Genomic DNA, 13,814 nt, shown 5'->3' with positions numbered 1-13,814 from the left:
ATTGTGTGATTCGTTAATTTGCTCCCCAAGCCTAGATGAAGGACCCACTGTGTGCCAGGCATTTTACAGTGAGAGACTCTGGGTGGAGCGATGGAAATTCATCCCCAGTAATGGGGACCACAGCAGCCTCCACACGTGCTTTATTGGTTTTGGGTCTTCATTTCCAAAGAAGAATTTTCCATTTATTTTAATGTCTTGACTTAGAAGACGTTTCAGTTGTTCAGTACTTCCCAGAAATGCCCAGCTTCAGATGAAGAGGGAAGAATGGAAACCATGAATACTAGACTAGAAATCTCCGTAGCACAGAGATCAGCTCTGCTACTGGAATACTGAACTATGGACACTGATTTTTGTTTTTCATCAGAGTATTGATTTGATTCCTTGGAATATAATTATGTGGGGGGGGGCGTGTATGTGAAAAACAGGGGCAGCAAGGGAGAGAGAGAGGTTTGGGGATGTTTGCATGGACTCTGGCTTATTCTGCAGGGTGAAATAATGCAACAGAATGAACAATGCATCCCAAACAATTCCTGCATTTTCAGATAAAAGGATTTAAATCAGGAAATGATAACACTGTTTCTATACACCTGTTGCTGAAAACCAAACAGGATGGGCCCCAATAGTTCCAACAGAATGTAGGCCATAGGTTTAAGAGCGCTTTTATTTTGTTCCCTCTTCAAATTTAGGCTGTCTGGTTTGATTTTCAGGGGACTTTCTGTGTTTCGTGAACTCTTAGTCTGGCTTTGACTAGACAGAGAAATCAGGGGAAAATAGGGGGGACTTAAAAATATGGGTGGAACTGCTGGAAGATTTCTGCATTACCAGACAAAGCTTTGGAAAAGTTTGACTTTCCTTTAAGTAGGTATACAGAAGTTAAATCCCATTTTGGTGTATCTCTTTTCTTCCCCAGTGTCTACCCTGCCATATGGCCTTCCTCTGACCTCCAGGACTCTGAACCCATAAATAAAGATCTTGGCTGTTCTTGATCTAAGTATGTGCCTGCTCATATGTCAGAGCTCTGCCCTGGGGAGTAGTTTACCTTATTGGGTCACTCAGCCAGTTTTCTTGAACCCTGACCTACATGGTGCAGTGGGAAGGAGAGTAGGTAATAAGCTGGATTTGTTAGAAATACCATACCCTTGCATCTCAAATATATTGGGCGTTCAGTGGGAATCGTTCTTCTCGGGGCTCCCCATTTTTTAGGTAATTGCAGGTGGCTAAACCCATGCAGGGAAAGTAGAGCGTCACGTTGAAGCTACACAGTCAGGGAGCTTCAGGGAGCTATCTAAGAGATGAGCCAGTAACAGAGAAGTTTGTTGGCCATGGCTATTTGCAAGGAAGTGAGGGGCAATTCATTCCAGGTATCCAGGTGTGCTGTCCCACATTTTCCCATGGAGGCTGAGTCTGCTTATTGGTGGGAACTTTTGAGGAAGGAAAAGAATAGTGAACCCCACACCGAAACTTCTATTTACTAGTAGATGGTGGCTAAGCTGCAGAAGGAAGACTGTGACCCTTCGGAACACAGCAGAGTCTCATAAGAGAGAAGATTAAAACCACCTTTCTGTGCAGATCTAATAACAAAATGAAACTTGCAGGTGGCTATTTGCAGGAACCAGAAAAAGAAAGAATAATGAGATTCTGAACAGCGTTCCCAGGATTTGGCTGTCAGGCAGCCTGGAGTCCTGAAGTGCAGCCAAGCCATGGAACCACTCTTGCTACTCTTCTTCCAGGCATATTTTAACTTGGCCTTGCTTCCACGACAATTATCAAAATAACTTAAAAGAACAGGCAGCTCAGAATGGCTCTGTGTACATCAGTTAACTGCCTATGGGCAAAGCAATACTTTTCATAAAGCCTTGGAGACTCCCAGGGACTACCAGCCAGCACATCTTCTTACTGCCAGAGGTTGCCGGACTCCAATAAATGTAGATATTTCAATGTCTGCAATTCTTATAAACTTCCAAATGCAGACATTCTACCACTTCCTTGGGCATCTAGTTTCAGGGGAGAAGAAAGGAAGCTAGCATTTACTGAGTGTCTGTGCTTTTACAAGCATTCTCATGTTTGACACTCCTAGAGGTCTTTGAGATAAGCATTGTAATACCCATTTTAACAGATAAGAAAAGCAAAGTTCACAGGTGTAAAGTGATTTGCCCAGTGACACATGCTTAGTAAGTGGCAGAACTCAGGTTGAAACCCAAGTATGGATCGTGCAAAGACCATGCTCTTTCTCTTTTCCCTTTATGTCTTTCTGTAGATTCTAGAGTTTGGGGCTGTTTTTCTACATGTCTAACCAGCATCTCTCCTGCTACATTTCTTTGAATGCACTTACATTTTAAAGATCCTTTAGGGCCCTCGGCTAAGGAGTAATAATGTTGGCAGCAGGTAGCCCTACAAAATGACTATGGGTCTTAGTGAGATTGAGAGGATGGCTACACCTCATTTAACTCCACGGCTACTGTCCAAACTTTACCACAATCAACAAGCAGGCTGCTTTTCATGATTCCTCTGTACACGTCCTTTGTTTTTCCTTTTTGTTGTTGCCCATCCTTTCCCCCAGATACCACAAAAACACTGTTTCAGCCTGAGGTTTCAATTAGGTTCTGGCATGATGAGCTCATGCCATGCTTTGTGTGGTGACAACAAGAACATCCTTCCTGGTGCCTCCTTTGAGAGGCAGCCGGGGCTGCTGAATTCCCTTTTCACGCCACCACAAGGGAGCCTCCATTTCTCATTTGTCCAAACCTTTGTTTGTCTTTGGGGAAGTGAAATGCTTGCATTTGATTGTGATTGGGATGGATTGACATCTTTTAAAGTCCCATTGAAGAATGAAAGCCAAACTTACTGGGGGTGGGGGGGTTTCTCCCCTGCATTTAGTCTAAGTTGAATGTGGAGGGCTGCATTCGTTTGGTAAATAGTGGTGGAGGCGCCCGCCCCTGCCTTTTTCTCCTGGTGGTTGTGCATATTTGGACAGAACGTGTTCTGCCTGCAGAGAAGGCCTGAAAAGAAGTCTCTTAGCAAATAACTGGAGCCTAAAAGGGACAAATGAAGCTGGCTGGTGAGCCCGCTCAGGGTTACAATTTCCACTATAAGGTGGAATGATCACTTTTTGCATTTGCCTTGTAAGCCAAATGGGCCTCCATTCAGGAATAAACACAAGCCGCCAGGAGGAGAGCCTTGGTTCCCAGACTCTCGCAGAATCCCCGAGAAAAGACTGGTGTCTGGCTGGTCAGAGCAGCCACCTAGCAATGTCCTTTGTGTCTGCTCCTCTGTTTGTGCGTGTACAAATGACTCCTACTCTGTCTGGCTTGCTGTTTATTTTATTTTGAAAGCTCCTAGGGTGTCTGGGATTGTATCTATTCATCCCTACTCTGTACAGAAATATGTGAATGAGTTTGTTAATTCAATTGAGAAATTGATTAAGCTGCTTTTTTAACGTACCCAGCCCTGTCCTAGGCTCAGCAGGGAGGCATGAAAGAAACCCCAGAGGCATCTCTATCTCTGTGTCCTTGAGCAGCTAACATTCTTCTGTGAAGTTAGGAGGCTGGACTAGGTGATTCTAAAAGAACTTTCCCTGCTTTTCCCTCTCTGATTGAAGTAATCACTGAGATGGAAAGATATCAAAGGCAGCTAAAAAGTAAGACCCATCGTGATTAAGAATAATGTGGAGCAGAATGGGAGAAAATATTTACAAATCATCTATCTGTAAGGGTCTGATATCCAGAATACATGAGGAACTCTCACAGCTCAACAACAAAAAGACAAAACAATCCAATTTTACAATGGGCCGAAGACTTGAATAGGTGTTTCTCAGAAGAAGATCCATAAACGGCTAACATTCACGTGAAAAGATCTCAGCATGCAAATCAAAACCACAATGAGATGTCACTTGTAACTACTAGGATGGTGTTTTAGTTTGCTAGCTGCCAGAATACAATATACCAGAAATGGGATGGCTTTTAAAAGGGAGAATTTAATAAATTGCTGGTTTACCGTTCTAAGGCCAAGAAAATGTCCCAATTAAAACAAGTCTATAGTAATGTCCAATCTAAGGCATCCAGGGAAAGATAAGATACTTTGGTTCAAGAAGGCTGATGACATTCAGGGTCTCTTTCTCTCAAGTGAGAAGGTACATGACGAACAGGGTTCCTCTCTCATCTAGAAAGGTACATGGCGAACATGGCGTCATCTGCTAGCTTTCCCTCCTGGCTTCCTGTTTCATGCAGCTCCCCAGGAGGCATTTTCCTTCTTCATCTCCAAAGGTCACTGGCTGGTGGACTCTCTGCTTCTCGTGGCTGTGTTGTTCTGCTCTGCTCTCTCAGAATCTCTTGCTTTCTCCAAAATATTTCCTCTTTTATAGGATTCCAGTAAAATAATCAAGACCCATCTGGAATGGGTGGAGACAAGGAGAAAATCTAATTAAAGTTTCCAACATACAGTGCTAAATAGGGTTTAAGAGAAACGGTTGCTCCCACAGATTGGATTAGGATTAAGTCATGGCTTGTCTGGCATAAATCTTTCCAAACCAGCACATTGGCTAGAATCAAAACAGGGAAAAATAGCAAGTGTTGGCAAAGAAGCAGAGAAATTGGAACCCTCTTTCCAACTGGTGGGAATATAAAATGGTGTGCCTGCTATGGGAAGAAGTCTCACAGTTAATCCCTCGTAAAGTTAAACGGGGTTACCATGTGACCAAGCGTTTTCACTTCCAGGCATGTACCCCAAAGAATTGAAAACAGGTATTCGAACAAACACTTGTATGTCAGTGTTCACGGACGCATCATTCACAATAACCAAAAGGTAGAAACAACCCAGATGTCCCTCAACTGATAAATGGGTAAATAAAATGTGGCATATCCATACAATGGAATATTATTGAGCCATACAAAGTATTGAAATGCTGAAACATGCTACAACACAGATGAAGCTGAAAAACATTATGCTGAGTGTAAGAAGTCAGACGCAAAAGGCCACTTATTTTATAATTTCATTTATATGAAATATCCAGAATAGTCAAAATCCATAGGGACAGAAAGTAGATGAATGGTTACTCGGGGCCTGGAGGGAGGACAGTCAGAGGAGAGATGACTCAATGATTACAGCATTTCGCTTTCAGGTATTGAAAATGTTTTGGAATGACATAGCGATGGTGATGGCACAACATGTGATTATACAAAATGCCAATGAACTTTACACTTAAAAATTTCATATTATGTAAATGTTACCTCAATTTAAAAAGAATACAATTAAGATACGTAGAAAAGTGTGTTCTTTCATTGTATCTAGTGTACAGTTGCCAGATTTCACAAATAGAAATACAAGATGCCCAATAAATTTGAATTCCAAATAAACAGTGAATAGCTTTTAAGAAAATTATTTAATATAAGTATATACAAATATCACATGAGACAAATTGGTACTAAAAAACTACTTATCTGTCTGAACTTCGTATTTCGCTGGGCATCCTGTCCTGCATTTTACAATTGTGAGAACTGGAGACTTAAGAAGGGCCACCTCTCCAGGCTCACCCTTTCCATTCTCCATCTTGCTTCCTGCACTCTGGATTTCTGTCCGCTCTTCCACTTCACATCAGACTTGGCCTTTGCACAAGCTGGTACTGCAGCTTGGGATGCCTTCCTCCTTGCTCCATCCCTCCCCAAGGCAACTACTTCTCACCCTCCAGATATCGGTTGAAAAGTCACATCTTCAATGAAGCCCTTCATGATACTCTAGACTAAGGTATCATCAGCTGCTCTATCACCTACTCTCAGGAGACTTTGCCTTCATGGCACTTGCCTCAAATGGTAGTTTATGCAGTTTGCATTTTTATGTGTTCCTTGGAATTCACTTCTGTCCCTCCATCATCCCCTCTCCCCTTCCACCTACCACTAGAAAAGAACCAACCCTCTCTTGCCATCCTTTGAAGGCTCTGGGCTTTTAATACTACCTGGCATCCACCGAATGCTCAATAAATATATCTTGAACAAATGGCAGATGAAAAACGTCCCAGAAGTCAGCGGCCTGAAACTTGATGCTAAAGATGGGCTGGAATGTCATGGATGTTCTCAGCAGGTGGTCACAGAGTCACAGAGGTGAGGATGTCCATGATGTGTTTTTAGAGTATTGAGAAGAGCATTTGTATACTTAGGGAGTTAGAACAAGACCCAGTTGTAGAGGGCAGTATCCTTGAAACCCGTCTTAGGAGCTGAGATATAGATGATCTGAGGATAGTGAAGAACTTAAGGGGGTTTGTGAGGAGAACAATAACAATTCCCCATTTATTGGTTCTCGGACTGCAGCCAAAAGTCGAGCCAGTGTTTGCTGGGGTTCTCCCATGTTGAAGTTCTCCCCTGAATTCTGAGCATGTGTCCTACTGAAATAATTCTCTTCCTGAATCTATCAAAACTTTCTTCCTGCTAAACCTTCTTTTCCAGTGTCTTACCTTGTCTTTTCTTAAATGTTTAGGAGAGAGAGCATGCCTTTGCTTGTTTTACAGCCTTGTGGATCTGCTGTTTCTGCTCACCCATTCAAGCATTAAGTTTCTACATTATGACCCACCCCATAATGTGTTCCTGTCATGGTTTTTTACTTTAGCCTGGTGCCAACAGACTCTGAAAGATACGTGCACTCACACACTGATACATGCGTATATATGTCTGCACATATATACATATACACACGTATATTCACACATATATGTAACATACAAATGCACATATGCACACTCATCTGCACATGCATGTACATGAACACATAAGTTCATATACCCACATATATACAACTCATATACACACATATGCATATACACATATAAAAATATATATACACATACATGTACATGTATATACATATGTGTGTACTTTGTCAGGATGATGCTAACAGGAGATAGAAAGTCAGCTATCCTCCCCTAGGTGTCTCCTGCAGAGGTGGTACCATATTCTCTGGCTTCTGAGGCCTTTACTTTACGCAGTGGCTTTTACCAGTTTTCTTCCTAACTTCCTTCTCAGAGCTCTCACAGCCTCAGTCCTTGACAAAAAAAAAACCTAGGCACATCATTTTTCTGAATTATATGTATATATATATAATATGTATGCATACATACGTACATACATACATATATATCCATTCATATCTGTTTTCCCAAGCCACAAGAAACCAGCTCTGACCTCAAGCTCCCATTGAAGTTGTCAAGCTGCTTTCTTGACAGTTGGCCAGACTGGCTTTCTACTGACAGAACCCTTGTCAAACTTTTTAGTTTGTATTAAATACAACATTTTAAGATGTAACACTACATGTCATGCAGCTCGGAGAGTTTTGAACAGCATGGCGATTTTTCTATAGTGGTATTTGTTTTCAGTCACTTTTTCCAGTTTTAGATTGACTATAATGTACGAGAAAAAGAGAACATTTCAGAAAAAGGCTGGGTAACTTGGATGAAGTTGGCTTACCCAACTCCCATGAAAATACGCATCTAGAAACTTTCTACAAATGGGAGGCTACTGCTGTTCCATGCTCCTCTCTCTGGGAAAGTGCAAAGAATGCAAGCCATGTTGCTTCACAGGACACTAGCTGGTTTGTTCATTTTTTCTACAAGAATGAAGGTCTGTCCTGTCCTGGGCTTCTGTGTCTACCTCTGCAGCCTTGTCTTGTATCCGTCCCCCCTCCATCTCCACTTCAACCATGCAGAATGTCTTTCAGCCCCTCGAATGGACCATGTTTCTTTCATCCCTCAGCCTGTAAGTGTACTGTTGTCTCTGCCCAGAACATCCTCTAGCCTTGACTTACACCACACTCACCTTCACTGGTCTTTACTTCATCAGAGGCACCCACAGGACCTTTGCACATACTAATCTTTCCTCTGCCAGGAATGCGCTCCTCTCCTACCCTCCTCTTCACACAGTATGCAGTGTCTAGTCCAATACCTGGTGCATTGCAAGCACTCTAGATAAGCTAAGTATCATTATTATTAAATTAGGGAATCTGAATGCATTTTAAATGTGGTGAGATTCATTTTCCTACTTTGTAAAAAGATTAGATGATCCTTAGGTGTAACATCGGTCTAAGTAGCATAGCGATAGCAAGATCAGTAGGTGATGTCAGGGGAGGCCTCCAGGAGAAGATGGGCCTAAGCCACCTCTAGAAGGTCAGCTAGAATTTATTTAGGCAGAGAATAGAATGTCAAGCATGCCAGCCAGGGAAATAGCATGAGCAAAGCCATGCTGGAAAAGGAGCATGGAGCACCTGCAGAGAGGGTGGTAGTGGACATGAGTTTGTGCATAGTATGGAGCTAGGACAAATACTGGGTGGTGGTGGTGGTGGTGGTGGGGTGACCTGAAGGAGGAAGGCTTAGGCATAGTAAAGCCTGAGTAGGACAGGTGGGGGAAGGGCAGGAGAGCCTGGAATCAGGGAGACTAGCTAGGAGGTCCTGCAGCTCTGCTGGCACAGGCTGATGAAGACCTGGGCTGGGGTTTGGCAGAAGGAGTCAATGGGAAGGGAAAACCCAGAAGGAATGGATGCCATGGCCTGGAGGTTGAGCAAATAAGGAGGTTAAAAAGGTTTCTAGAATATTTGCTGCCACTGACAGAAATATGACCTATCCTTGAGAAAATTGGGTTGTGCCCTAGAAATATGGATCAGTGTTTGGCAAACCAACAGAACATTAGACCTACCCCATTTGAAGCTGGCAGCCATGAGGTGGAGAAAGAGGAACATGACACTCATCTGTGGTGTCTGGACACCAAGGCAGATCTGTTCATTTCTGCGCAAGTGTCTTAAGGCCACATTCTGGGGCCATATGAAGGAAGCAGGAAACAGGCTTCCTTTAACCGACTACCCTGGGGTAGACAGAAATTCCCCAAGGTACGCAAGAATCCAAGCAGAATGGGGCTGGTAGATAACCTGGCCTCCCAGAGGGTGACTTTGAGGGTAAGAGAAGCATGCTCTAGTGGCTTCACAGCTGTCACCCATTGGCGGCCCAGGAGTTGGAATCTCTTGGAGTAGCTATGGGTCCTTGCACAGGTAGAGAGGGTGGTGGTGTGTCATTAAGAACGAAGACATTATCAGATCATATCTTAATGTAGCAGACAGATCTTGTCCTGTGGTTCCAGTTAAAACCACACGACCCTGAAAATTTGTAGTTCATGTATAAGAGAAACTTGATACAGGTTTTCCCAAATTTGACAGTAACCCTAAAAAATGCACAAAACAATATCAGTAATGAATTGGGAAGCTGAAAGAAACTTATTACACGATCAAACAAATAAAATTTGATCAACCAGCTAGAGAAAAGACTGATCTATTATCTTTGTAGAAAATATTACAAAATAATTGTCAATGGAAATGCCACCAAAAGACGTGGGGAAATTATCATAAATGGTGTTCTTGAAGTTTGGGAACAGGTGATTATACATAATTCCATGAAGGTTATCTTCAATCCTTAAAAATAAAAAATAATTGTTTCCAGACTTTATGGACACATAAGTATATCTGGTGTTAAATAACATTTAATGGTGTTGAAAAAAAAAAACAGACATTTCAATTACATTTCAATTTATACAGATCTGGAACTAAGGCATTTCAATTATACAGATCTGGACTCAAAGCTGAGCTCTGTCCTTCTTACCAACAGTGAGGTTGTGAGCAAGTCACTAAGCCTGCCTGAGCATCAGTTTCCTCATCCTCCATGGGGAAGATTAGGTGAGTTAATTTATGTAAAACATCTGGCATTATAGTAGATACTCAGTAAATAGTAGACGTATAAAAATTAGAAGGGGTAAAAATAGGTTAGATATCTAAATCCAAATGCAGATGCTAAGGAAAAAGAAGCTCTTTTTCTCTCTCTGCTTTCTTCACAGCATGGACCCCAGCTTAGCACCTCAGCAGGGCACTACCTCCTTGCAGGGCGTCCTGATAGCTATAGTCTTGACTGGTTGGTTTACATGTGTCCAACTATAACCTTCTAGTAATAAGAGCAACTTACCAACTAGTAATAAGAGCAAGCATACATTTTTATAATGTATATAGCATACATTATTTTGTATGCCAGCTTTGGCAGTGCATATCCAGGTTGCCTACCTGTGGTCAGTTTGTGGGTAGGTCTCCTTTCTCCATCCTGGTTCAATAGCATCAGTTAGAGCAATGGTTCTCAAAGAGCATCAGTCTCATCTGGGAGTTTGTTAGAAATGCACATTCTCCGGCTACACTCCATACCTCCTGAATTAGAAAATCTAAGGTGTGGGGTCTAGCAGTCTGTGTTTTAATAAGATCTCTGGGTAATTCTGAGGTTCTTTGAAGTTTGAGAACTACCAATCATGTTTGAGTCTGAGCCGTGCTAAGAGGAAGTTATTTAATATCTATGGAACATTGAGCCAAGGATTTTTCAGGATTTAAAAAATACACTTTGTTCACTGTTTCTAATCCAAATATCCAGTCTGTTAAGACTCTTGGCTAGATAAGATTCAGCAAGGTACAGTGTGAACGTCTAACAACTCCATAGTTGCAGTGTGCAATTGGGAGGGTTAGGGATATTAGGCAGTTGATAAGCAGGTATGTTTTGCTTTTAAGTTTTAATAATGGAATTCCCCTGATTTTTAATTAAAAGGATTTAATTTCCTTTTCAGAACAGGAAAAGCTAAGACTTAGACGGTCTCGTCCTTCTCTACTGACTTGTTCAAAACAGTTTTCTAATTCCAGAAAGAAGTCTGGGCTCTTAGAAGCAGACTCATCATCTTATTTTCTATAACTTTGGCCTGGAAAATGCAGTCTGGGGAAAAGCAGTTTAAATAGTAATTGCCCGAGTCTAGTCCAGAATTTGGAATCCGAGGGCAGGCAGATCCTTTTTCATAAAGAGGAGAAATACCACATAGATAATGCTGGGGCACGCCAGGCACTGCCCTTGCTCCACCTGGCCCCGGATTATTTACTCCAACTCAGTGCTACAAGTGTATTGATCTTCTTTAGCAACACCTTTTTGTTTTATTTAACCCCGCCCCCACCGAACACACCTAAGGCAGTAAATCCACATGTTTCTAATTCATTTACACTTTACTCATCAGCATGTGTTGGGTAGGCACCCTGCCACGTCCAAGTTTTATGAGTTGCATTTATGAGGCTGCTTTTCTTGAACAGGCATATCATATATTCTACCACACACACACACACACACACAAAAGGTGGAACTTGAGCTTGAAAACTGAGGGCTCAGTGCTAAACTTGGAGTGAACTTGTGATGTTTGAATGGAGCTGAAATGAAGCACAGATGTTACCCATTCTCTGAGAATAACCTCACTTACTATTCGCAGAATTTCCCCTTTTTTCTTATCTGAAATTTTCTCCCTACTTAAATGAGAGGGAGAATGTGCAGTTGTGGGAAAAATGTGGGACTTGTTTACTGCTGCTTTTGGCCCCTTGCATCCATCTGCGAGTCTGTCTCTTGCTTACTTGCTGAGAACTAATGAAAATGCAGGCAGCAGCAAAGTGCAGGAAAATCTAGAACCTCAAAACTTCAACAGCATTTTGCTTTCCAAGAAAGCACTGCTCTCCCACTTATGCAAAGTTCCTGAGAAGCCAGTGAAAGGTTTTGTGGTTTTGTACTAATTTTCAGTAGAGCTGGGAGATGCCCACTACTGACAGTGTCTGTGCAGAAGGATTCTCCTTCTGAGAACCTGGATTGTTGGTCTTATATATCTTTTTATGTTTCAAATTAATTTTTAAGTTATTTAATCCAAGTTACAGAACAAGATAGTTCTATAAAGTTTGTCGCTCTCCAAAATTTCTTATTCTCCAGCTATTTTGGCTGTCCTTTGGTATTTACTTTCTTCTCTCTAAATAAATGCTTATATTGCTATGACTGGATTTTTCAGTTTAGGATAGTTTCTGTTGAAGATGAGGAGGTAGCACTGTCTCATCAACCTCTCCTTCCCCCTCACCACACCTGCACACTTCCCATTATACACCTTCTCAGTAGCACCGTAGTGTAATTTTGGTTAAATTAACAGTCATTGCTCACAGTATGACAGCTATATGCATGCTTTTAATGCCCAGATTATTTTATCTTGAAGAAATCTCCTGGAATCTTCTGACATGCTCTGGTCTTCCCTGTGAACAGCTGTCTTTTTGAGATCTCTTTTCACTGCTGTGCTGTGAAAGGAGGTATGTCCCCTAGAAAAGCCATGTTTTGATCAAAATCCCATTTCATAAAGGCAGAATAATCCCTATTCAATACTCTATGTTTGAAACTGTAATCAGATCATCTCCCTGGAGATGTGATTTAATCAAGAGTGGTTGTTAAGCTGGATTAGGTGACAACATGTCTCCACCCATTTTGGATGGGTCCTGATAAGTTTCTGGAGTCCTATAAAAGAGATTCAGAAAGAGCCAGAGAAGAATGACATAGCCACGAGAAGCAGAGAGCCCACTAGCCAGTGACCTTTGGAGATGAAGGAAAATGCCTCCCGGGGAGCTTCATGAAGCAGGATGCCAGAAGAGAAAGCTAGCAGATGATGCCTTGCTCACCATGTGCCCTTCCAGCCAAGAGAGAAACTGACTGCATTTGCTATGTGCCTTCTCACTTGAGAGAGACCCTGAACTTCATTGGCCTTCTTGAACCAGGGTATCTTTCCCTGGATGCCTTTGATTGGACATTTTTCTATAGACTTGCTTTAACTGGGACATTTTCTCAGCCTTAGAACTGTAAATTAGCAACCTATTAAATTCCCCTTTTTAAAAGCCATTCCATTTCTGGTAATACTGCATTTTAACACCTAACAAGCTAGAACAGATTTTGGTACCAGAGAAATGGGATGCTACTGTGGTTTATAAATACTAAACATGTTGGAAAGGCTTTTCAAATGGATAAGGGGAAGAATCTGGAGGAATTGCAAAAAGCCTGATAAATAAGGTCTAGAATGCTTTGAAGAGACTGTTGGTAGAAATGTGAACTCTTTAGGTAGCTTTAGCTACTTGTGATGAAGCTCTGCACAGAAATGAGGCATATATTATTGCAGACCAGAAAGAAGGTGAGCCTTGTTTTAAAATGGCAGATAATCTGGCAAAATTGCTTTGAAATGGAATTGTTGGGCCAAGTATTTGTTAACTCTATGTGTAACATTTTGGGGAACTGCCAGAATGTTTCCAAAGAGTCTGTCCCAGTTTACAAACCTAGAAATACTACATGAGGGTTCCAATTGCTTCACAGACTTGTCGACACCTGTTATTGTCTGTCTTTTTTATTTTAGCCATAGTGAGTATGAAGTGGTATCTCATTGTGGTTTTGATTTACATTTCCCTAAAGACTAGTGATGTTGAGTATCGCTTCATGTACTTATTGGCCATTTGTATTATATCTTCCTTGGAGAAATATTTATTCAAATCCTTTGCCTATTTTTAATTGCTTTATTGTTCTTCTGTTGAGCTATAAGAATTCTTTATATATACTGGATATAAGTTCCTTATCGGATATATGGTTTGCAAAAATTTTCTCCCATTTTGTGAGTTGTCATTTCACTTTCTTATTGACTCCTATAATGAAGTCCAGTTTATCTAAATTTTTGTACTGTTGGTTATGCTTTTGATGTCAAATTTAAGAAACCATTGGCTATTCCAAAGTCATGAAGTCATTCTACCTATGATTTCTTCTAAGAATTTTATAGTTTTAATTCTTACGTTTAGGTTGATAATCCATTTTGAATTAATATGTGTATGTGGTATGATGTAGAAATTCAACTTCATTCTTTTGCAAGTAGCTATGCCAAGTTGTCCCAGCATCAGTTGTTGCAGACATTGTTCTCTCCTCATTGAATTGTCTTGGTATCCTT

General features: G+C 41.4%; 1 protein-coding gene across 4 annotated transcripts in view; it reads left to right on the top strand.

Annotated features, from left to right (window-relative positions):
- Positions 1–13,814, top strand: part of THSD4 (thrombospondin type 1 domain containing 4) — a 691,564-nt gene that overhangs the window by 266,841 nt on the left and 410,909 nt on the right. For 2 of the 4 annotated variants that reach the window (XM_077123895.1, XM_077123896.1), the window contains exon 4: positions 9,559–9,696. The exons of the other annotated variants lie outside the window; for them this stretch is intronic. In XM_077123895.1, the coding sequence (XP_076980010.1) occupies positions 9,559–9,696 (138 nt within the window). The remainder of the gene's footprint in view (positions 1–9,558; positions 9,697–13,814) is intronic. 4 annotated transcript variants of the gene reach the window in all.

Source organism: Tamandua tetradactyla, chromosome 12 (genome assembly GCF_023851605.1).
Source record: "Tamandua tetradactyla isolate mTamTet1 chromosome 12, mTamTet1.pri, whole genome shotgun sequence".
Classification (NCBI taxonomy): Eukaryota; Metazoa; Chordata; class Mammalia; order Pilosa; family Myrmecophagidae; genus Tamandua; species Tamandua tetradactyla.
This window is presented reverse-complemented; position numbering and strand designations above follow the sequence as displayed.